The sequence below is a fragment of the Magnolia sinica genome, chromosome 10 (genome assembly GCF_029962835.1).
Source record: "Magnolia sinica isolate HGM2019 chromosome 10, MsV1, whole genome shotgun sequence".
NCBI classification, from domain to species: domain Eukaryota; kingdom Viridiplantae; phylum Streptophyta; class Magnoliopsida; order Magnoliales; family Magnoliaceae; genus Magnolia; species Magnolia sinica.
The window spans coordinates 41,610,613-41,635,984 of record NC_080582.1 but is presented as its reverse complement, the minus strand read 5'-3'; the positions used below and the strand labels follow the sequence as shown (position 1 = coordinate 41,635,984).

Here is a 25,372-nt window from a genome sequence, read left to right as displayed (position 1 = left end):
CAGAGGCGGAGGACTGAGGCCAGGGATAAGCACATCTGACAAACTTCGATCCCAATGCCCCGACTATGAACTTCGACTACAGAAGCCTAGTTGCAGACTCGGATAAGATGAGCCCGAGTCTGGATGAAAGCATTCTGATTATGGGCTCCGAGTACCGAGTTAGGAAACCAGCCCAACTATGGACGTGGCCGAAGATCATGCCCGGGGATACGCTCCATTAAGGCATGATGCGATACACGATCCAAAGATTGTGGAGAGTATTTTCATGATCGCCACATCCGCCTAATTGAGTAAATCGTGCCGAGATTGACGAACACGATCCTTTCAACCGCTGGGTATAAATACCAAGGGACCCATTACAACAGGTACACAAGATCTCACACCCACTCTCTACATTACTCAACTTAGACCCAGATTCCCTATCCTGACCTAGGCATCGAAGGGTCTCCTATTTAAGCCAGGGTCTCCTTTGCTCACCATTTTGTGCAGGACTAGAGTTCATTTCGAGTTCTCAGCATTGAGTGGAGGGTGGTCTAGATTTTGAGCTCAACAATTCATATATTTTATCTTGGACATAATGCGCTTTGGGTAGTGACCCTCTTTGTGGACGCGTAATTCCATGATTTTGGATAGTGGTGCACAAATCAATGTAAATAATCCGCAATATATTTTACATCACTTTCGGGATTGGATGTCGCAAATAGTCGCTATATGATAAATCGTGTCACGTAATTCATCTGATCCATGTGTTGTGCCGTCTTGAGGTGTTCACGTAAATCCACGGTAGCGTTGGACATGCCGGTAAATCTTCGTAGTGTGAGAATGCAGGGCGAGCCGAGTTTCCTATGAATTATATTCCACGTTGTGATTATCACTACGTATGATGGACCGCACACACTTTGTTAGGTATGCATTCATATATATATTGGTTGCGCATACTGATACCACTCGTAGTAGTGGAGTACGAGACGTATCATAACTCTCACATTATTCTTATGAGTCTCTTGAATTATTGTTAATTTTAAAGGATAACAATCACTATGAGTAGGGCATTAACCCTCTCCAACCATACAAATGTTGCAGGTGAATTACATGTTAACAATGCGAACAATAATCATTATGTGGAAGATATGTTTGAATAAAGAAGAAGAATGACACTGAAATTTATTTGTTTATATGTTTTCCTGTGTTTACTTTAATATGATGTAATAAGCTCCCATTAAGAGGGTGTTTGAAGATTAGTTGGACGCTTTTTACTCTAATAATAAATACAATTGATTTTACTCTCGTGAATGTTTACCTTCGTGAATGTAACTGGATGTGATATAAATGAAAAAAAAGGTGCGATTTTGAAGCATCTAATTTTTACATTATTAACACCCAGAATTCTTGGGCACAAGTATATATTTGGGCCATGAAAATTCGAGATGTTACACGCCTGACTCGCGGAGGTACAATTTTTTATTCATTTTAGTATGAATGTTGATGCAGTTGCAGATGCAAATGCAGATGTGCAAGGACTGGGTATTCTTCTGGAATTTGTAAGATCTTGTTTTTTAAGTTGGGTCGCGACTAATATGCCTAGTTAGTCCTTAGAGGAGTCGGAATTCTTTAGACGATGGAGGGCGGATTTCCCAAGGGGACGGGAGATTGACTCTCACTTATTCTATTGGTTGCCTCAATTGAGGGCTTTCGTTAGAGGGGTTAGATGGTGTAATATTTGACCAAAGTCACCACTAACCATTCTTATAATTTTACAGTTAGTTACACCTCATAGAAATGCTTAAGATTGAGGACCTGAAGATCCTAAACCCTAAGCTGATTGTGAGTTTACGTTTCAAAGATTTTAAGTAAGGGACCATAGTTACAGAGAGGGAAGGTGTGAGGCACCCACTCTGCCTGTATAGACATACGGTCTTTACTTCACAAGATCTGACTAATTTATGAGGAATAAGGTTAGTCTCAAGTGCATAAATGTAATACCATGCAATAACAGTGATGACTGACCTATCCTAATTTCTGATAGGTAGGATCTGACTACATCGGCAAGCTGTAGAGCATACGTTCAAAATGATCAAGTGCCGAATGCAAAGTATGTATGTATGAGATGCCTGATGCTTATGATAAAACGATGGCTAACTGACTAAGGTTTCTTATGGACATGATCTGATAATGTCAGCAAGCCTTAGAGCATACGCTTGCCAATTCGATGCGAGAAAATGATGAAATGCACTGTAAAACTGATGTATATGAGGAACAAGGGGGTTGAGAAGGGAATGAACGTTGCACGATGCTAATGCACTGATTGAAGCTTGAAGGGTTGGATGAACGGTAGTGTTGCAAGGCTATATCGAGTGGCTCAAATTTAAACTTAGGTGACTAAGAAGGCTTGAACTCTGGCTAGGCTAGGCAAAAATAGGGCTGGGCTCTCTCTCTCACTCTCACTCTCCTTGGTGAATGAATGCTTCCTGATGGGTGTGTTTTCTGAAATGAGAAAGGGATGCCTCTGAGTCTTTTGGAAGCTTGAAATGAAAAGGGGAGGGCTATTTATAGCCTCCAACCCACTTTTCTTATAAATCCTGGTAATCTTAGGGACAAAAAGTGGTTGAAGGGTTGTGATTGGAGATTGCCACATGACTTCATCTCGTGGGTTAGATAAGGTAGTAAAAGGGTAATTTTGGGTAAAGAGATGAGTATAAGAATAAATATACTTCAACCACACACTTGGAGTTTGAAAAAGGAGAGTTCCACATGCTTGAGTGGCGCTGCCCCAAAGAGGGGGAGTATTACATGACTGGTGGAAGCCTGACTGCTGCTAGTCCCCACTTGGACTCCCTACTTTGGCAAGTAGCATCCTCCAAGCATGTGGAGGGTTTGCTGCGAAGGTTGTTGCTTTGAGGTTTTATATAGTTCTTCGACTGGACTTGAGTTCGGGCATAATTTTGGGCTTAACTAGGTGAGTTGACTTGTTTATAGAGTTGGATATGTTGATTGGGTGAGTTAACTCGCCAAGTTGACTCAAGGCTTCGGGGTTTTTTTTTTTTTGGAATCCTAGGGTTCAAGGTTTTAGGTTTCTAGGATTTAAAGTTAGGCTGACTAGATTGACTGAGTTGAATGTGCAGAGTTTAAGGTTTAGACTGGAGTTTCTAGGGTTTAGGCTTTTAGGGTTAGAATTTAGGATTGAGGTTTGGTTGTCCATCTATCATTTCAAACTCAATCAACTTATTAGTATAGGTAGAGTATCTATAAACATCTACCATTAAAAGCCTCTCGCAAGCCATAAAAGTTTGGATTAAAATAATATTTATTTATTTTTTCCCTCAACGAAGTCTATATAACCTAATCAACATATTTGATGTCAAATAAGCAGTACAGTTGGCCTTATGAGGTTTTTAACCATGGACATTCAATCAAGGTTGTTTTCCTATGGTGTGTCCAATTGAGATTTAAATCAGCCTCGTTTTTTGGCTTCAAGCCTAAAATCAACCAGAAAAATGAATGGTCGACGTGGATAAAACACATCATGGTGGGCCATATTCCACCTACCACTAGCCACCTGGCTAATGGCAACGTCACTAGCCAAATCGCGTCCCATTCAATCACCACGGTTTCTTGTGGTGTGATCCACTTGAGATTTGGATATATGTAACATATAGGAAACAGATTGGCTACTCCCCGTGCCACCAGCCCGGTGGCTGGTGGTCAGTGCTCTATGGGCCCCACCTTGATGTATGTGTTTCATCCATTCTGTTCATCCATTTTTACCGATCATTTTAAGGTTTGATCCCAAAAATGAGAGGGATATAAATCTCAGGTGGACCACACCACGGGGAAACAATAGTGATTGGATATCCACCATTAAAATCCTCTTAATGCCCACTGTACTGTTTATTTGACATCTAATCTGTTGATTAGGTCATCTGGGCCGAAAAAACAAAGATGAGCTTGATCCAAAACTTTTATGGTCCCCAAAAGGTTTTTAATGGTCGATGCTCATTTAACACTTTTTCTTGTAATGTGGTCCACTTGAGATTTAGATATACCTCGTTTTTTGTCTCATACCATAAAATGATCTGGAAAAACAGATGGACGGCATGGATGAAACACATACATCATGGTGGGGCCTATAGAGCACCGACCATCAACCATTGGCTGGTGGCTCCGTTTCCACATAGGAAACGGACGCGAATTGCGTACACCCCCCCGGGGGGATCTGTGGGGCCCACTGTGATGTAAGTGTTTTATCCACGCCGTTTATCAATTTTCTCATATCATTTTAAGGATATTTATAAAAATGAAGCTGGTCCACAACTCTAGTGGACCACACCATAGGAAGCTGCAGTGATAATGACACCCACCCTTGAAACCATTCTAAGGGTGGTTTCTAAGGGTCACCGTGATGTTCTTTTATCATCCAACCTATTCATAACGTCATGTAGACGTGGATGAAGTGAAAACACAAATATGGGCTTAATCTGAAACTTCTCCAGCTCCCAAGATGTTTTTAATAGTGGAAGGTCAATCCCCACTTTGTGGTCCACTTAAGCCCGGAAACTGCCTCAATTTTTTGTATCGTACCTTAAAATGATTTACGACATGAAAACACTTACATCACGGTGGGTCCCATAGAGCCCCGCCCAGATGGGTAGGACACAATCCGCGTCCAACGTATGGAAACGGATTGGCTACTCCCTTACCACCAGCCCGGTGGCTGGTGGTCAGTGCTCCGGCCTTACCATGATGTAAGTGTTTCATCTATTCCGTTCATCCATTTTTAAAGATCATTTCAGGGCTTGATCCCAAAAATTAGAGGTATATAAATCTCAGGTGGTCCACACCACATGAAAACAATAGTGATTTGATATCCACCATTAAAATCCTCCTAAGGCCCATTGTACTGTTTATTTGATATCCAATATGTTGATTAGGTCATACAGACCCAGATGAAGGGAAAAAAAAATCGGCTTGATCCAAAGCTTTTATGGCCCCCAAAATATTTTTAATGGTAGACACTCATTCAACACTGTTTCCTGTAATGTGGTCCACTTGAGAATGGGATATACCTCATTTTTGGTCTCATATTGCAAAATGATCTGTAAAAATAGATGGACAGCATGGATTAAGCACATACATCATTGTGGGGCCCACAGAACGCCGACCATCAGCCATTGGCTGGTGTGAAGGGGAGTAGCCAATCCGTTTCCCCAACATATACATCATCTGGGCCCACAAAGCTTTTCCAGCAGCACACACTACCGACATGGTGCTGTGTGCTCCGCTCCGCAATCCGAGTCTCTGAGTTATTCGTTCGTAGGGTTTTAGGTTGCGGAGACGGAAAGAGAGAGAGGGAGGATCGTTACGGCGAGAGAAGGGATTCTGGGGACAGAGAGAAACGCAGAGAGATTTTCGGTGAACTGCACAGCTACGGGGAGCCTCCCAAACGCCCCAATTCCCCAACTCCTCTCAATTACTTCCAATTCCAAGCTCCCAAACGACCCCACAGGGTTTTAGCAGAGAGAGAGAGAGAGAGAGAGAGAGAGAGAGAGAGAGAGAGAGAGAGAGAGAGAGAGAGAGAGCCATGTCTTTTCATCACGCCCAATCCCTCTCTCCGGAATCCATAGCAGCGTCGGGAAGAGGATCAGAGAAGCTGAGCCTGCCTGCCCTGCAATCCAAGATGAAATGCGATCCAGAAGGCTACGAGTCTGAGCTCCTCCTCCTCTACCGCCACTTCGACTCCTCCCTCCATCTCTTCCAACAGCAATCCTCCTTCAATCCCTCTTCCATCTCCACCAGCGGTGTTGGCGGGGACCCCACCATCGCCAAGGACCTCGGAGACATGGCCATGTTCTTGGCCCATGTCACCCCCTTCTACCCCAAACACTTTGGTGACTTCCCCAAAAAGATTGCTGACCTGCTTTCCTCTGCCGCACGTTCTCTTCCGTTCTCCCTCCGTTGCCACATCGCACAAGCCCTAATCCTCCTTGTCAACCGCAAGGTACTTAAATTTTTTTTTTTTTTTTTAATATTTATTTCAGAGCTTTGCTTCATCCACAGGAATGCTATTTGGGGTTCATGGAAGTGGTTTTACACTTTTGATGTGTTTGGATGCTCAATTGAAGTAAATTGCAGAATTAAAGTCAATATAGATGTGACACCAATTCAATTCATAATGAGAACCAAACAAAACATGGTTCCAATTAGTGTGTGTATCGTGTCCATATTTACATGTTACAATACATATTGTATTGGTCGATATGACCAATCTATCAGGCATGTTGGCGTTCATTTTATAAAGGAAAAAAATATTGAAAAAATATTGTTGTATCGTATACTCATATGTATTTTTTTTTTTTTGCAGTAAAAATCCTTATGTGTATTGATAACTAAGGTCAATATATTGTTTAAGGATTTAGTAAGCAACAAAATATGCATTTTTTTTAAATTTTTTTTTTTTTAAAAAACGTTGTGTGCATTTATTGATTTTTCACATCAGTGACGACCAATAGACCATACATTTCTTATAGGCTGATATTTTAAACCCTGAAACCAAATTGCATGTTTTTCAATTGGAACCGGAATCAATCCTAATTTCAGTTTTGGGGGATTGTTTTGGACCTTAACCAAACTCATTTTCATTCATGTATTGGTTACTGCACATCAAGTTAATATCAGTTGGAAAGAGCAAACTCCTGGGCTTGCAAAATAATGCTGGAGATTATACATTCATGATATGGTTACGATGCATCATCTGCAAGAGTTGTACTTTTTTTTTTTTTTTTGGTTTCATGATTTTTTATTATTATAGGGTTTTAGGTTTCTTGATCACCATCTATGACCCATATCTTTCTTTCACAGATTGTTGATGTCGGAGAAACTCTTGCGCTGTTTATGGAACTTCAAATCCTAGGGGACAGAACTTTAAGGAAGCTGGCCTTTTCACATGTTGTGCACAGTATTCGGCGTATGAACCAGAGACATAGAAATGAAGCTAAGAATCGTGCACTTCAGAATATCTTATTTGCAATGCTGCAGGTTGGCTTGTTAGATTCACTTCTCCTTTTATGTCTTAACTTGACATGTTACCATACATATATGTATCTTTTTGTGCTCATCTTTTCAGTCTTACTGTTGCTTTGTCCTTCAAATAAAATTATTTGGTCATGCTACTTTATCATTTATCCCTGCAATGCATGCTGCTTTAGGAAGAGGATGAATCGAGAGCGAAAAGGTCTTTTATTGTACTGTGTGATCTTCACCGCCGAAGGGTTTGGTTTGATGATAGGACAGCTAATGCGATTTGCACAGTGTGCTTTCATACGTCTTCCAGGTATACATGTCCACTTTCTATCTAACTAGACCCCTGACATGTAGTCATCAACCTTGATTAGCTCAAGAAAATATTAATATCTAAAATCTTCAGGATTATGGTTGCTGCTATATCTTTCCTACTTGGTTACGAGCGGATGGAAGAAGCCGAGGATAGTGAAGGCTCAAGCAGTGAAGATGAAACTACCATGCAAAAACCTCAAGTTGTTTTGAGTCGTGAGACTGTCTACAAGGTATTTTTCACAGTATATAGTTTTTTTTTTTGCCAGAAAGGATTGAAACTAGTACATTAGCAGGACCGTGTATCGAATTTCAGATTTAGTTCATTGTCTTTTTCCAAGTAATTGGGCTAAGGCTTAGATGATGATGATGATGATGATGATGATGTTCATTGTCTTTTCCCTTTAATTTCAGATTGAGTTACTTATTCATTCTTCTTCTACAAAAACAGTTCTTGCTTTATATCATGGCAGCATCCTATGTAGTTGATCCATGGCTTACCTTTGTTCCAATCGTTCTCTAGCATTTTTTTGTTCCCCCAAAAATTTGCTAGCCATGTCTTTGTGCTCCAGTCCTTTTCTTTATATTTTCTTTTTCATTAGTAGCATCTTGATGTGGATACCATATTTAAGGCCTAGACAAATGAGTCGGTCCCACCAATGAGAAACAAATTTCTGCTTGACATCCAAGTGATAAGAAGCACTGGTGGTGTTGAGAATGCAGAAAGGCAATGTTCAGTGATGATTGAGGTTCTTCGAAATTCTAGTTTCAACTGAATATTGCTGCAGGACTATGAGACCTACAAGAAAGAATGAAGATTAACTATTGTAATTGGGTTGAATACTAGTGGAAAACAATAATAAACTTCCCATTACTTTCCTTGGTCTAAGTATGGTGTTTACAATATTTAAACAATATATGGTATATGATACAAGTAAACATCCTCTTACATTTGGAACATCAGAAGAATTTGGAGTGTCTTTTTCTTTTGTTTGTGTGTGTGTTGTGGGGGAGGGCTAACACGGTTCTCTGTTTTTACTTACCTAATGTTTTCTCGTACTTCATTTATGTGGATTTGCCTATCACTATTGGGATATTGTTAAATGGTTAAGATGTCCCCAGTTTGCTGTTTAGTCTCCACATTCAGTTCATAATCTGTAGAATCTTTTTTCAAAGATGACCCTGTCACATGGTGTGACATATTGTCCAAAACCAGGTATGTATCGCTTGATACATACCAGTATTGTCTATGGGCGATACACCCTGGGCTGTGATACAACCCTAATATTGTTGGTGAATGATACTATATGGGAAAACCAATTTAAAAACAATGCACTTTCAACTCTCTCGAAGTGTCTCCAAATTCTTTTCATTTTCGTGATTACATTAGCTGTGAGCAGTGAAATAAAATTTTGAAAGTTATTGTTTCTAGATTTTATCGACCTAGAATCATTTTATCCACTATGATCAAAATCTTTCAAGTACAATGCATAAAGGGAAATACAAGATAATATCGGGACTCCAAAAGCTTGGCTGCACGCTCCTGCTCTTGCTCGGATAGTCCTAGCATCACCTGCACGCAACGATCGTGCATAAGCTTATAGAAAGCTTAGAGGATGGTGTAAGTGTGTGTGCAAGGTAGAAATGCAAGTATGCAATATCAGAGTAATGCGGAATATGCTGGCGAATCCATGAATACTATCAGTCGTATCAAGGCTATGCGATGCAAGATATGAATGCTATTGGCCATATCAAGGCTATGCGATGCAAGTCATGAATGCTGTCGGCCATATCAAGGCTATGCGATGAGAGGCATGAATGCTATCTGCCATACCGAGGCCATGCAATGCGAGATGCAACTCAAACATACCAATTCTCATTTGAATCCACATAATAATACAGCTCGTCACTGGAGCATCAAATATCAGTATAGTTCTCACTTTGGATAATCACCGGGGTCTAGTACACTCTACGCCAGCTTGTCGCTTCTATTCGAGCGCACAACTGGGTAAGCAGAAAAGACCTCACTATCCGTTTACCAATATCGGGCCCGACTCGTCAATAGCGGACCCATTCCTCAAGCTGGTCAAACTCAACCTAGTCATTGCCCCCTCACTCGGGCGGGTAAGATTACACCCCCTTCAACCGACCACGACACAGTGAGAGACGCGGCCTACTGGTATACAGCCCTCGTGTGCTCATGCATCCACTCAGTCTCTACGTTGGAGCATCCTCCTGGTACCATAAGGGTTCGAGGACTTTCACCCAAGGACATCATTGCGTCCTAGTGCTTAGAACCAAGTATTTCCGGTATCCAATCTTGCCATCCACGATATGCCTGTGGAGGCCATTACCCTGATGTCGCTAGGGTACACAGTAACCATATCACACAATGCAAGATGCACGAGTCATACAATCCAGTGCATCAATCCTGCGCGTACCGTGCGCTCATGTGGGACAACTCCGTCTATCAAGGAGTCCCAACAACCTGCCCAATGGCATAATGCTATGATCAGTTACTCCTCGTAACAAGCATGCAGATGATGCGTATGAGCATGTATCATGATGCTATGCTATCACATACTCATAATTGGTATTGATAATCAGCCTATATACAAGGCGAGGTCCATAGAAGGACAACAGATCTAAACCATAACATAAAGATCGGTCCTCAACAGTGGATATACCAAAATACCACAAATTTTTCCATCTATGACAAGAGGTGATGATGCGTCCTTCTCATAATAAAGATGGGCCTAGATGGCCTACTCATATCGAGAATGGGCCTAAGAACAAAGAGTGGGCTTCCAGGTTTGGGTACTCTACTAGTACCAATGGGGGCCCAATAATTTGGGATAACCCAAAAAGGTGAGATGGGTTCCGCTAATATCAATGGGGGCCCAAAGGTTTGGGTTAGCCCTCTAGGGGGTGATGAAAATGGGCCTAAGGATGGGCCTAGGGAGGATTACAATGTGGACCTTTAACCACCATTGCTCTTACAATGTGGACATTTAACCATCGTTGCTCCTAAGGCATGGTCCATTTAGAACCTATCCTATAATGGGGGCCCATAGGTAGAGCTGGGAAATTGTTACCCAATCCGGTGGATCCGACCCGGTCCGACCAGATCCGACCCGATCTGAACCGATCCGATGGCCTGGATCGGTGCGGATTGAACATGGTAGTTCAAATCCGAAAGTGTTTTGGATCGGGTTCGGATCCATGCCTACCCGGACCGATCCGATTCGATTGGATCCGATCCGACCCGATCCGGAGCAGATTACACGTGCATTTTCACGGTGGGCCCAACAGAGTTTACTCAGTACCAGATTTGCTGGTGTACCACACACCAGCTATATAGCTGCTGTAGGTACGTGTCGTGTGCGAAGAGAGTACCGGCGGATGGATTGGCTACTCCCCTGACACCAACCACGTGGCTGATGGTCGGTGCTCTGTGGGCCCCACCATGATGTATTGGTTTCATCCATTCCGTTCATCCATTTTATAGATCATTTTATGGCTTTACATAAAAAAATGATAGTGATATAAATCTCAGGTGGACCACACCACAAGAAAACAATAATGATTGGATATCCACCATTATAATCCTCATAAGGCCCACTGTACTGTTTATTTGACATCTAATTTGTTGATTAGGTCATAAGGACCCAGATGAAAGGAAACAATAAATATCAGCTTGATCAAAAACTTTTATGGCCTACAAAATGTTTTTAATGGTCAATGTTCATTCAACACTGTTTCCTATAATGTGGTCCACTTGAGATTTCAATATACCTCATTTTTTTTTCATAATATAAAATGATCTATAAAAATAGATGGAGGGCATGGATGAGACACACACATCATGGTGGGGCCCACAGAGCACCGACGACTGGTGGCAAGGGGAGTAGCCAGTCCGTTTCCAGTACAGTTGTACTGGCGTCTGGCCTCCTCAAGCTGCGGGCACTCCTCGAGCTCCGAGTTGTACGAACGGTTCAAAGGAGATCAAAGTTATATGGGTCCCACAGTGATGTATTTATCATATCTACACCGTTCATATATTTTTAGAGATAATTATAGAGCATTATTCAAAAAATGAATAATATCAAAAGATCATTTGGACCACACCACAAATAGTGGCAAAGAATGATTTTCACTGTTAAACCATTTGTGTGGTCCACTTGATAGTTATATCTGTCTTATTTTTCGTCTCAAGCCTTAAGACGAGCTTGCCAAATGGATGAACGGTTTTGATATAACACATACCCTATGATCAGACCTACATAACTCGCTAAGGTGGATTAAGAATTCACTCTGTGAAGGCTCTGCTTGCATGAAAGGCAAGTAGCTCGATTTTGTGCACTACACGTCAAAAGTTAAACAAAAACGTGTATATGGTACATTGAAAGTTCTTTCAGAGCTATGTGGGGCCCACCTTGATGTATATGTTTTATCTAAGCCATTCATTAATTTTTACATATTATTTTAGGCATTGAGCACAAAAAGTAGGTATATTAAAGGTTAAAGTAGACCACACCACATGAAACAATTTGGTTAAATTCATACTATCCGAATCCTACCCAACCCAATCTGACTCAGTTTTCCTGACCGAGTCGGACACGGTTCGAGTAACGGAAACCATGCATCGGATCGGTCCGAATCATGTGACCTGGATCCGGGCATGGATCGGATCGAGTTCGGGTCAAGCCTTTGGGATTTCGGATCGGATCGAGTTGGACCTAATCCGATCCGATTCGGACCGATGCCCAACTCTACCCATAGGCCTAATACTTGCTAGGAATGGATGATCATCATAAATGTTATCACATACATCATGGTGGAGTCACGCATCACAATTGAGCCTCATCACATAGGCCACATATACATCATAGTGGGCCTCGCTCATGGGCCTCATATACTTCACATTGGGCCTCATCTCATGGGCCTTACACACATCATATTGGGCCTCATACAAGGGCCTCATATACATCACATTGGGCCCCACTCATGGGCCTCATATATATCACATTGGGCCTCATCTCATGGGCCTTACATACATCATATTGGGCCTCATACACAATACAACTAGGCCTCATGAACAGCCCATGATTCTAGGCACAATGAGAGGATGGTGAGTGTGTGTAACACATACAACATAGTGGGCCTGATGGGACAGCCCATGGTTTGGTAAAAATGGATGGGCAACATGTACGTCATATACATCAAGGTGGGCCATATAGGTCAACCCCTATGGTCCAGAAAATCAGGTGGAGAGTGTGCTCACAACACACACATTAAGGTGGGCCTGATGCATCACCAAATGGGCCTCATGTGGCAGCCCATGGTCCAACCAAATTAAATGGGCGGCAAATAAGTACATCATGGTGGCCTTGAACATGCCAGATGGGCCCCACCAGATGGACAGCCTAGATATACAACACATCCATTTTGGTGGGCCGTCTGCCCCGAACGGCGAGGATGAAACACGTACAACATGGTGGGCCCACGTCCAGCCCATCTGGATGGCGTGGATGAAACTCTTACATCATGGCCGGTCCCATGATCTGGACGGTCTGGATGACCACATACAAATGGTGGGGCCCACGTCCAACAATGGACGATGTGGATATACATCATATGGGCCCCACGTGTCCCAGCCCTGGACGGTGTGGGAAAACACATACATCATGAGTGCCTCATGTCCAGGCCCCTGGACGGACGGCTTGGATATAAAATGCATACCTCACATGGGTCCCACTGTCCACGTGTGGACGGTGGATTGCATGGATGAAACACATACATCAGAGGTGGGTCCACACGTGTGGCCCACCTCAGCTTTGAATAAAGTTGATATTTGTGTTTACACTTCTCCCATCTAGGCATCCTGGACGTCCAACGGACGGACGGCCTAGATGGAATACATCATCAAGGCGGGCCCACTTCCTGCCCTGTACGGACGACATGGGTGAAATACTACAAGGTGGGTCCCTCGTGAGTGGCCCACCACAGTTAGAATCAACTAATATTTGGGTTTTCCATCCAAACAGCTAACAAATGGGCCTGGAAAAAGTTCTGGACAGCAGCATGGTGCTGCATGTTACAGCCCATAAGACTTTCTGGACGGTGGACATTTATCTCATGCATCAAGGTGGGGTCCACCTAGATGGGCCACACACATCTAGATCAAGCTCATATTTGTGATTTCCTTGTAGACAAAAACATGACAACAAGGTGGGGCAGCCTGCATCCAGATTTCTGGATAGCAGGGCCGTCCCACCCTGTTGGACGGTCTGGATGTGCTGGGCACATCAGGTGGGCCACACACGCATCATCATCATAAAAAAAGGAGAGAGAGAGAGAGAGAGAGAGAGAGAGAGAGAGAGATGTGGAGGGGCCCCGCCACCATGGGCCCCCTCTAATACATGCATCAATACATGCATCAAGATGGGTCCCAAACATATGGGCCCATAAACTCAATCAAGGGTGGAGATTTCCTTCCCACCATGAATTAGGGCCTGGGTGGCCATACCCTATTGCATAACATAGAAACTTCATGGTGGGATCCATGGAGAATGGTCCTACCATGGGTAGATACATGCATGATGTGATGGGCCTTAGGCCACATCTAGGGACCAAGATGGGATCCTCACCATTGATTGGTGGGTCCCACTTGCCCCACTCTAAAGAAAATAAAGATTCATGGAGAAAATGAAAGAAATAAGTCCTAGGAAGCATCCACCTAAACTTCTTCTTCCCTATGCTCCAATGCTCCTAGGAAGCTCTTTTAATAGTGGAGATGGCCTCTTGATGGTTGGATTGGTGGGGAAATTAGGTGGAAGAGGGCTGGACTTTGGGAGCTTGCTTGGACGTCCCAAGCTCTCTCTTGCAATGGAGGATGAAAATGAGGAGGAAAGAGGGAGGGAGGGAGATAAGAGGGAGAGAGAGGAAATGATTGTTGGCTCTCTTAACTAGGTAATGATAATAGGTGTAAGAAAGCGTGGCTAGCAAGCCATCATAGCTTGTAAGAGGCATGGGGCTATGGGTAGGGTAGGGTGATGTCACCCTCACTCCTAGGGTGACATCATCCTAATGATGGATTTCCTAGGAAAAAGCAACAACTGGAATAGGCGGTTGCAATGGCATAGGTCTCGGGTTGAGTTGCTCGGGTTTACAGGCTGTGACTTAAGGTCGCGCGTAAACGATATCTACAGGTCGCGGGTCGCTGGAATTCGACCGGGAGGACCGCGGGATCCTACGGAACGGAATGGTCACTAGGATACATGCTTGACAATTGGCCTTACTATATTTTGTTATTTAATTTGAGTCTTTCTAGTTCTCTTGGTAAAATGTTGTAGTAATATGATTAGCCTTACTCATTGCTTTTAGGCAAATCACAAAGGTACACTTGCTAGCAAGAAGAAAAAGCAAGCGAAGTTGCAGCGAGTTATTCGTAGCATGAAAAGGCAGCAACGTGCTTCATTAGAAAACAGCAGTTCAAGTTACTATTCACCACTTACACATCTGAAAGATGCTCAGGTTTGCCAGTTTCCACATTGCTGTTTTTTTTGTCTTTGATGTTTAAGCTTCATAGGATAAATGAAATATGAAATGACAGACTTACATCCTGGCTGCAGGGATTTGCTGAGAAGCTGTTCTCTCGTCTACAGACTTGCAATGAACGATTTGAGGTTAGATACTTGCCAAAAGAAAACACTGTTTCCTTCAGTACTTCCTGTCTTATATCTTTTCCTATTTTTGGCATTTCTTAGACTTGTTTGTTGAAGAGTTAATTGAGGTAATTATTTTCATAATGCTGTATGCAACTGGGGTATGTATTTTCATAATGCTGTATGCAATGTAACTTGGCTGTGGGCAAGTGTCTTGGTGTTGGACATGGATATATTACAGGCTGTTGGACACATGGCTTTTAAAAGTCAGATTTACTCACACATCCATTCATATAATCATCATCTTAGCCTTTCTCTATACACATCGGGATTGCCTTTTAAATGGTGGATTGGCTGAATCTTTTTCTGATTGATTGCTCACCGGACTTCAACCATCTCTTTTTACCCGGGCTGTTCGATTCAACCATGGTAGAGGCTCACATGCATGGCTTCAAAATTTTTAAGAGAACCAAATCCTCAATTACTTGGCTGGATGATGGATAATTAGTGTGATGTATGTTGATTGTCATAGAGCACTGTATTTCATCAATTCTGTGTTCCTTTTCTCCAGTCTTGTAGTAGCATTTAATATTGTTGTTTAAAATATTAATGCATAATATAGTATGCTATTCCTCATCACCATTCCAACTAGTGTGACAGCCAGTGTGGCTACTAGGGAAGAGCTTTTGAAAATCCTGATGGGGGTGCAAAACAATGGAGATACTTTTCAATTACTTGGGGCATCCCCTTTGGTGCAATTGTAAAGCACCATCTTGAGAGGTTGAAGAAGAACTTGACTGGGTGGAAAGGAAAGCTACTATCACTAGGTGGTAGAATCTCAACCTCATCAAAGGGATGTTCTAATCTTCTGGTGTATTTTATGTCTATATGCTGGGGGCAATGTTAAAAAGGGTGCAAAGGCTTCGTTGTAGCTTCTTGTGGGAGGGGAGAGGGAACAACCACCATTTTCATCTCATGAACTAGGAGCTCCAAATGATTCAAGACATTAGACATTCAAGTTCAAGTATTGAATGATATATTTGAAGGCTTCAATATTTCAAGATTCAAATCAAGACTTCAGCAGAGATTCAAGTTTAAGACTTCATTTGAAGATACAAGATTTTAAGATTCAAGATTTGAAGATTAAAGATTTCATTTAAATTCTTTTCTTACATTCACCTCTCAAGTCTTGTTTCAAACAAGAAACAAATGCATTTCGATTTGGGAGATTATCTTATTCAAACATGACAGGGAGAGTGTATCAAGAACAATCATCGTATTACTAATATTGAGTTCATTTACATCCTCTGATATCCCTTGATTCCGAGATAGATTATTTAGAGTACGACAAATTGATAGAATTTAAATAATTGATCAGAATATCAAATCCAGCAGCATTTCGTCTTGTGTTTTGGTCATCTCTTTAAGAGGAATATTGTGCGGATTCGATCGTCTAATTTCCCTTTTTGATGCTTGTACAGAAGGAAAATTGGAGCTTGAACAATTGGACAACATCTCGGCCCCTTCATCATTATTGTCTATATGACAGTTTGGTTGCGCGGGTGGAGCTTGAACAATTGGACAACATCTCAGCCCCTTCATCATTATTGTCTATATGACAGTTTGGTTGCGCGGACCTGCGCAAACCCTATCTTCCTTCCACTCCTACCTTCAGTCTTCTCTCAAGCTCTACTCTTCTTCAAAATCTTCAATTACCCCCAAATGAGAGGGAGAGGGGGTATATATAGGCCTTCACATGTGCGAACCCTCTCAATCTATGTGCCATGGGCCCCACTTTTCATAAGATTTCATAACTCATGAACAACCCTTCTGAAATCCATGGCTCGAACCCGTGCAACAAATATCATCGTTTGCGCGGTCCCGCGCAACCGATGTGGTTTGCACGGCCCCGCGCAACCACTACAACTCTGCACTATCTCTTTTTCTTCTTTTTGTGTTTCCTTGTCTTTTGATCTTTTATATCTTCATTCCTCTCTTTTTTCTTCATTCATTTTTTATGCCTCAACAAGTCTCTCTCTCTCTCTCTCTCACACACACACACACACACACACAATTGTTGTAAATTGTGACTCCACTACTATAGTGAGACTCCTCTCGCTTTCTCACTCATATAGTTAGTCTAATAATAATAGACTAATAGTAGACATCTGCATTAGTATTTAGTAATTAGTAATTTGGTAATTAGTAGTTACTAGTTAGTTAGTAGCTAATACCTAGTATTTAACTAGTAGCTAGCATATAGCTTATTTTTCTAATACACTTACCTAGTGTCATCATCATATCTTCTTCCCAATCTTCTTCTTTGAAACCGAAGTCAAATGACCCGGGTTGGAAGTACAGGCACCATCGAAGTACTGGTGAAAAGTCCCGGATCATGTGTGATTTGTGTGGATATGCAAGTTCTGGTGGTATTGGCTGGCATAAACTTCTTGTTCACACACCGGGATCAAATTCAAGAGCATGTCCCAAAATTACTTTAGAGATTCGTAAGAAAGTCATGGACTACATTGACAAGAATGCTTGAAAAAGACATGACATAACAATTATTCAAGAAGAATAGTTAGCACATCCCACACACATGTACACTATCATTTATAGACTAGTTGCTTAATTGGCATATCATTTATAGTCTATGTGATTTGACCCACTATTGGCTTCAAAGCCACGGTGTTAAATTGCCTTAGTTTAATTTGGTATATTAGTTTATGTAGGCAATTGTGTTTTCATTGGCATAATTTTTAAGTGGTCCTATTCACCCTATCTCTGGGACTTAGCCATTCATTCCTTAGCTCCACCAAGCTTTTGCATATTGTGGTAGACTATTCCACGCAATTTCAGAATCTAGTGGCCTTTTCAATGGTTTTAAAGTGTCCCCTTCCAGTCCTTCCATCTCACATATCCAATTTGCAGATGATACATTGCTATTCTGTGAAGCCATTGAAATGGTTGTTAGTAACATGAAGAAGGTCATCCATTGTTTCAAGGCTATTTCTAGCCTCAAGATAAACCTTTCTAAGAGTGAATTATTGGGCATTAATATCTTTGATGATCCTCTCTTCCTTTGTTGTAGTTTTCGGTTGCAAAGTAGGTTCCTTCCCCTCCAAGTATCTAGGGCTCCCCCTCTATATTGGGAAGCCGCTAATCACCCATGGGATGTTGTTATTGAAAGAATGGAAAGGAAACTTGCTCGTTGGAAGAGCAACTATCCATATCTTGGGGGGCATCTGACTTTGATCAAATTAGCTCTGTTGAACCCCCCTTGTTATTTCTTCTCTCCATTCTGATTGCCCAAATCCATTATTCTTAAAATAGAAAAGCTTAGTAGAAGGGACTTTCTTTGGAAAGGCAGCTCTCCTCACATAAGTTTCATGTGTTGAGCTAGTCCGAGGTGTGCAAACCTTACACCGAGGGAGGTGTTGGCATTAGGGCTTTGTCATATGCTAATTCAACCCTCAGAAAATGGTTTTGGTGTTTCGGAACAAAGACTGGGAGATGGTGGAGGGAAACCCTTATCATGAAATACAACATTGAGGAGGGAGGCTAGTTCACTAAATCCTCCCTTTATAGAGCCTCCACGAATTGGAGAGCCATTACGGGCCTTAAAAATATCTTCCTTGAAGGTGTCTTTTTCAATATAGGTGATGGCTCTCAGATTATATTCTTGGTGGATAGATGGATTTTAAATAGGCTTCTTTTATGTATCTAGCCCAGTTTGGCCAGAGTCTTTGCCAGGCTCTCAATTTTAGTTTATGAATGTTTCTTTTGTGGGTTTAGGGGCTTGGTGTCTTGCAAGAGTAAGAGACCGAGGCCCTCTTGGTGCTCCATCTTCTGCAAGGGATCCAACCAATCTCTGGGGTGGCCGACCGTTTATCATGGGAGATGGGAGCCTTGCTCTTTGGGGATGTTTTCACCAAGTCCTTCAAAATCATCTGTGGCCGCTCTTCGAATCAAGGAACGATCTTCCCTTCCTTCCTCTGGCCAGTCTCTGCCAACCTCTCAATTTCAGTCTCTGAATGTTTCTTTTGTGGGTTTAGGGGGCTTGGTGTCCTGTAAGAGTAAGAGATTGAGATCCTCTTGGAGCTCCATCCTCTGTAAGGGATCCAACCGGTCTTTGGGGTGGCCGACTGCTCATCATGGGAGCCTTGCTCTTCGGGGAGATTTTCTACCAAGTCCTCAAAAATCATTCGTGGCCGCTCTTCGAATCAAGGAACAATCATTCGTGACGGCTATTTTTGTGTCGAGACACTGACACTGCAAAATTTCTATGAAGGGCTGACTTATCAAGTCCTTGTCTTGTTTATGCTATCTTCATAATCCTCAAGACAGGTTAAAGTTGAGGAAAAACCTTGTGTATGTGTAACTCATACTGAGTACCTTTCTCTAGTGCCATTACCATTTTTATTTTCGAAGATTGCAAATTATATTAAAAGGGAGCTGAAGTAACCCAAAAGAAACAAAGCCATTGCCTTTTTTTAGGTTGTAAAATTTACTCTTTCGGTGATTAGTTGTCAAAAGATGGTAGTTTCTTAATTTTTGTTGGCATGTCATCCTACTTAGATAAAGGAAGATGTAATATTAGAAAAGTTGTGACTTGGATGAAAGGACTCATCCACCATGCATGTGCCATACATGCATGCTGATCCAATCTTCCCAATCATGAGCCCCAATGCAGATAGAACATTGATGCAGCCCCTAGTGTGGGCCCCATAATAAACTCACAGGAGTGGATGCCAGGGTTTATACAATCATATCAGGCCAAACAATTTAATCAATTGTTGAGTCAAACCGTAGTCCACAAGTCCATAGGGCGTTTAGTCTTTATTAAGTTAATTGATTAGTTTTTAGAGTTTGTTACTCAATGAATTGTTGGGAAAATTTCGTATTTTTGTCACTTATTTTGTGGGTCATTTATGAACTCCACTTGGGAATGATCCAATAGCTTGGGTTGATGTCAGGCAAGTAGCTAGCTGTTGAACTTTGCCAATTGATAATTAGATAGCTGGCCCCAAATAGTTGGTGCATGCTATAATGATGATGATTTAGTTGGTGCATGCTATAATGTCAGAACAATGAAATTGGTCCTATTTGAAGCTTTATTAAGGTTTCAAAAGATCCAAAGTAGTGTTTTTAGTATCTTGCGATATCATAGATATATCTCACGATGTGTTTGTTCTCTCAGCCGGGTGATACGAAACCCAACTTTAATATCCATTTTTCATGGCATCATTCAATTTATTGCACAATAGTGATATATCATGGATATCGTGATATTTCGCGATACATCCACACCCCCCTTTATAAATTCTTAGTGTATCATGCGATATATCGATATCGGGTGCGATATCTAAAGGGATAAAAGGAAACCAATACTGTTTTGTTTGGAAAATCCTAAAAAAATCGCAAAAATCCTTTTTAAAAAAAATTTATTTTTGCAAAATAAAAATAAAATAAAAATTCTTCATATTACCTTGTAAGGTGATTTCGACCAGTCTACTCTAGTTTGTGGGAAGAAAATCTTCGAAATTTCTCCGAAATTGCGATCATAAATTTTTAGGGTTGGATTATAAAAGGCGTGTTTTTTAGTTTTGATTTGTTTTATTTATTTATTTTTGTATGTTGCAAGTAGTGCCAAATGGTAAGAAATCGATGATTCTTCATATTTTGCATGAAAAATTAGAGAAGGTTCTTTGATTTCGAAATATGGAAGAGATGGTCCAAGTTGCGGAAAATTGGGGAAAAATCGAAAATTTCTCAAACTTTTCCAAATCGGTTGCAAATTTAGTGTCCAAACACGAAATCAAACATGTATATAATTTGATCTACACATTCTTGGTAATCTAGAGATTTTTTGAAAAAAAAAAAATTAAAAATGTTAAAAAAGTTTTTTTTTTTTTTTGCTTCGAAATCCACAGGGTGTATTTCTAGTTTTTCACTTCTTTTGCTTTTGAATGTAATACTTTGTTTCCATACATGTCTTCTTAGATTTATAAATTTTATGAATTGACTTTGTATATAGTTGAATCAGTTTTGTCAAACAACGGATGGATTAGGACCCTATACAAATGAAACCCATCATGTGCACTTGTTTTTTGTGATTTATTTATTTCTAAGTGTGTATGAGTGTTTTTCTAACAATCACTAAAGTTTCTTTAAAAAATTTGACAAATTTTCCAATATTTCCCCATGTTTTCCGACAACAATGATAAATTAGACAATACAACTGATATATCCTGTGCAATAACTGATATGTATCTGTATCCCCAAGGGTGCAATACATCATGTGATAATGATATGGAAAACATTGATCCAAAGGTTAACCGATTCCGACATGAACTTAGTTATTAGTTACTGACTTATGTATGGGGCCGTTTGGCAATGAGGACTTATTTGCTTAATTCTAAGCATTAAGCAAATAAGCTCTTATTTTTTGAAAATAGACTGTTTGGTAAAACTCTAATTTTATCACTTAATTTTTTAGAAACTAGCTAAAAGGCTCTTACAAAATAAGTGATGGAATGTCGCTTATTTTTAAGAGCTTATTTGGCTTAATTGGTAGACATTTTAAGCTAATTTTTGGACAAAGTTGTCCTTAAAACTTTCAAGGAATTCCCATTTTGCCCTCTTCTCTTTTCTTTACAATTGTCTCCAAAGTAGGTCAACATGAACTAGGGCTGAAAGTCGGGCGGGTTCAACCCGACCAACCCGTGACCGGCCCGACATTGGGTTGGGCTCGGGCATGATGTATATTGTGTTCGGTCTCGGGCTTGGGCTATATAAACACCAACTTGATAAAACTTGGGTCGGGCTTGGGTTGAGGTCTTGGGTTGCCCGACCCAACCCGAACCCGATCGATATATAAGTTACTTATAAATTATAATTGAGTGCGGATCGTCTGTGTTGAAGGCACAAGAAATTCCAGTGCTGTCGGATTTCATTAGTCTATGTCATTTCTGATGACTCAAGCTAATAAGATATGCCGGATTTCTCTCTCCCAAATAGATTGCGTGTTACACAACATGACTTTTAAAGCAGTAGTTGTCCTATATTTTAGCTTGTTTGTTTAGAAAAAATGAAGTTCTTTTCGATAAATAACTACATATATAATTAATAAAATCATACGTACAAAAAATAAGATATATATTGAAAATATAGTAGACTAATATGATAACGAAAATATTATCATGTATCCCCCTGACCAACCCGACCGAGCCCGCTTGGGTTGGGCTTGGGTTGAGAATTCCCAACCCGAGGTTGGGTTGGGTTGGGTTAGAGTTGAGGTATAGGAACCTTGGTTTGGGTTAGGGTTGAGCACCAACCCCACCCGACCCGCCCAACTTTCAGCCCTAACATGAATGAACCATATATAATGCACAGTCACATCGAAGGTGGGCCCCGCATGATGGATGGCTCGCATCAAAGTGTGACCCCACATGATGGATGATCCACATCAAGCGGGCCCCACTTTGATGGATGGTCCACATCAAAGGTTGGACCCACATGATGGATGGTGGACATTGACCACATGATGGAAGGTTGACATTAAAGGAGAGCTCACATGATGAATGATCCATGTTGAAGGTTGGGCCTCACATGATGGAAGGTCCACAACAAAGGTGGGACCTACATGATGGATGGTGGACATTAAATGTGGGTCCCACATGATGGATGACCCACATCAAAATGTGGCCTCTCATGGACTATCCACATCAAGTGGGCCCCACATGATGGATGGTCCACAACAAAGGTGGGCTCCACATGATGGACAATGGACATCAAAGGTGGGTCCCACATGATGGATGGTGGACATCAAAGGTAGGTCCCACATGATGGATGGCCTGGATCAAAATGTGGCCCCGCATGGACTATCCACATCAAGCTGGCCCCACATGATAGAGATGCCAAACGAGCTGTAAGTGTTGTATGGCTAGGAATGGATTCAGGGGCATTCTAGTCGTTATTAGTAATTTATTAAACTAGATGGATGGTTAGCATCATAATGAATGAATGGTAAATATTAGATCAGTGAATGAATGGGAGAGCAAGTAATTTCGGTTTCTTCAACTTGACCAGATTCTACTTTTTTGTTTGATTGAGTGAGTCAGTTTGTTGAATTTCCAAAAGCTTTTCTGAGAGGCACAATTGCTTGTGGGTAGTACTGATATGTAGCGTAGTTGATCATGAAATTAGTTTTTATTGTTCATCCTTTATAACAAACAGAAGTTCAGCTTTTCTCCTCTTAAATCACACATGCCTATTAAACTGGTTTATTTCTTTTATGTTTCATGCATCTCATAATATCTTTTCATGTCTTTGATGAACTTCGTTTCAGGTTAAGATGATGATATTGAAAGTAATTGCTCGAACTATTGGGCTTCACAGATTAATCTTGTTAAACTTTTATCCATTTGTTCAAAAATACGTTCAGGTATTCTGGGTTTCTCGTGCATTAGAGCTAAATGTGTTTACACGCCTCCAGTTATGACTCAAAAAAATTGGTATTTATGCAGCCTCATCAACGTGATGTCACAAATTTGCTTGCAGCAGCAGTCCAGGCCTGTCATGATATGGTTGTGCCTTTCTTTTTGTACTCCTTAAAACCATGTTTTCTATTGGTTGATTAAATATTAGGTTTCTTTTGTTTTGGTGGTTTGCTTTTTATCCTTCGCTGCATTTATTTTGACTACTCTAACTGTCCTCTTGTTATTTGATTAGGTGCCTCCTGATGCAGTTGAACCTCTATTCAGACAAATAGTAAACCAATTTGTACATGACCGTTCTCGTACGGAGGTGCTCCCAAATATCTTATTGTTTTTGCTGATCCTTACTAAAAGTTGGGCAACAGGGTAATCTTCTGTATTTGCATGTTTTTTCTAGGCAATTGCTGTTGGGCTGAATGTCGTCCGGGAGATTTGTCTGCGCATGCCTTTGGTAACTCTGCAGCCCATTTGACATCTTTGTTGCCTTTTTTAATTACTAGTATTTTTCTATGCTTAACTGTATGTAATCTCCTGTTTGACATATGGTGAACATTGATCATGTGGAATTAGGGTCTGGACTATCAACCTGCCTCTAATTTAGTTGAATATTGGCAAAAAAGAAAATAAATATACCATCTGTGATTGTGTGCTGCGATAATGTATACCACAAGGTTGCATACTTTCGACGGATACCTTAGGATTTATAATTGGGCTTGGCAAGGTTGAGGTTTGTTTAGGCCCAACCCACAAGGCTCAAAACCTATGCCTGAACCCAGCCCAGGACTACAGGCTGGAAGGTTGTCGGCTGAGTGAAACCTGCCACCTGACTGCAACATGTAACTGGAGAATCAGGCTTGTCCTGGTGTGACTTGCATCTGAGTAGCATGCTTGTAACCTGATTCGGGCAAGAGGAAGAACTTTGATAATTTAGGGAAGATTTGTTAGTACTTTGCCAAACCACGTCTTGTGTTTCAAGATCCTTAACGTGTTCCTTTGTGCTCCTCACCCTTTCACTACTAGTAGCTCATTTTTCCATCACCCACGGCAAAGTTGTCTGCTTCTTAGTCGTCTTGGAACTTGCTCTGATATTGTCATGCATAGGTCACCTGCTAGCCCTCCCCATCATCTCTATAGGGAACCTGCTATGATACCAGTACGAACATAGCCTCTTTGATTGTGTTTATGTGGTCATGGGACGATAGGCCAACGTCTAACAATAACCCATACCATGTTTGTTAATTCAAAATAGAGGAAAAAGTTTCTGTTAACTTTATGATGTAGGGACATGTGATGACCTAATCCTAGATGCATGTATAATCAGGTTAAAGAATGTTCAAATAAATACACGAATCAATTAACCCTTTCCAAGCAAAGGGATTGGGTAAATTTCAACACAAAGATGAGGCCATTCCGTCAGGATCACACCCCTTAGCATAAAATTGCATAAACAGTAAAAAGGGAGAACCTAGGGATATGAGGATATCCCAAATCTAGCATAAGTCAATCCACAGTCAAGTTTGGATCTGATTCCACTGACTAACCATCTATCTTTTCCATTCAAACTAGAAAGGGGATATCCAGAGAGCAACGAAAGGGGTGAAGAATGAAAGGTTCGAGATGAAGAAAGTACATGTCCTTTTGTCGTCAAAAGAAAATGAGGATGATTCTTACCTTTTCCTATACCTCGAAGATTTAGAAAGAAGGAAAACTGAAAATGGGGGTGGAATCCTCAACACCCAAGGGTCAATCCTGAAACCTTAATCTCTTGAATAAAGAGGAAGAAAAGAGACGAATTTCTATTAATTCAATAATAATGAAAATAGGGTTTTTCACAATGTATATATAAGCTATGGAAAAAGTAAAAGTGCACTAACGCCCCTG

At 41.1% G+C, this 25,372-nt stretch overlaps 1 protein-coding gene across 1 annotated transcript in view; it reads left to right on the top strand.

Moving 5' to 3' along the window:
- Positions 1–5,264: 5,264 nt before the first annotated feature.
- LOC131258331 (uncharacterized) overlaps positions 5,265–25,372 on the top strand; it is a 41,982-nt gene continuing 21,874 nt past the window's right edge. The window contains exons 1-10 of the mRNA XM_058259582.1: positions 5,265–5,995; positions 6,856–7,032; positions 7,203–7,327; positions 7,421–7,559; positions 14,713–14,862; positions 14,961–15,014; positions 23,344–23,439; positions 23,522–23,581; positions 23,727–23,801; positions 23,889–23,942. Of these exons, the coding sequence (XP_058115565.1) occupies positions 5,579–5,995; positions 6,856–7,032; positions 7,203–7,327; positions 7,421–7,559; positions 14,713–14,862; positions 14,961–15,014; positions 23,344–23,439; positions 23,522–23,581; positions 23,727–23,801; positions 23,889–23,942 (1,347 nt within the window). The 5' untranslated portion in view covers positions 5,265–5,578. The remainder of the gene's footprint in view (positions 5,996–6,855; positions 7,033–7,202; positions 7,328–7,420; positions 7,560–14,712; positions 14,863–14,960; positions 15,015–23,343; positions 23,440–23,521; positions 23,582–23,726; positions 23,802–23,888; positions 23,943–25,372) is intronic.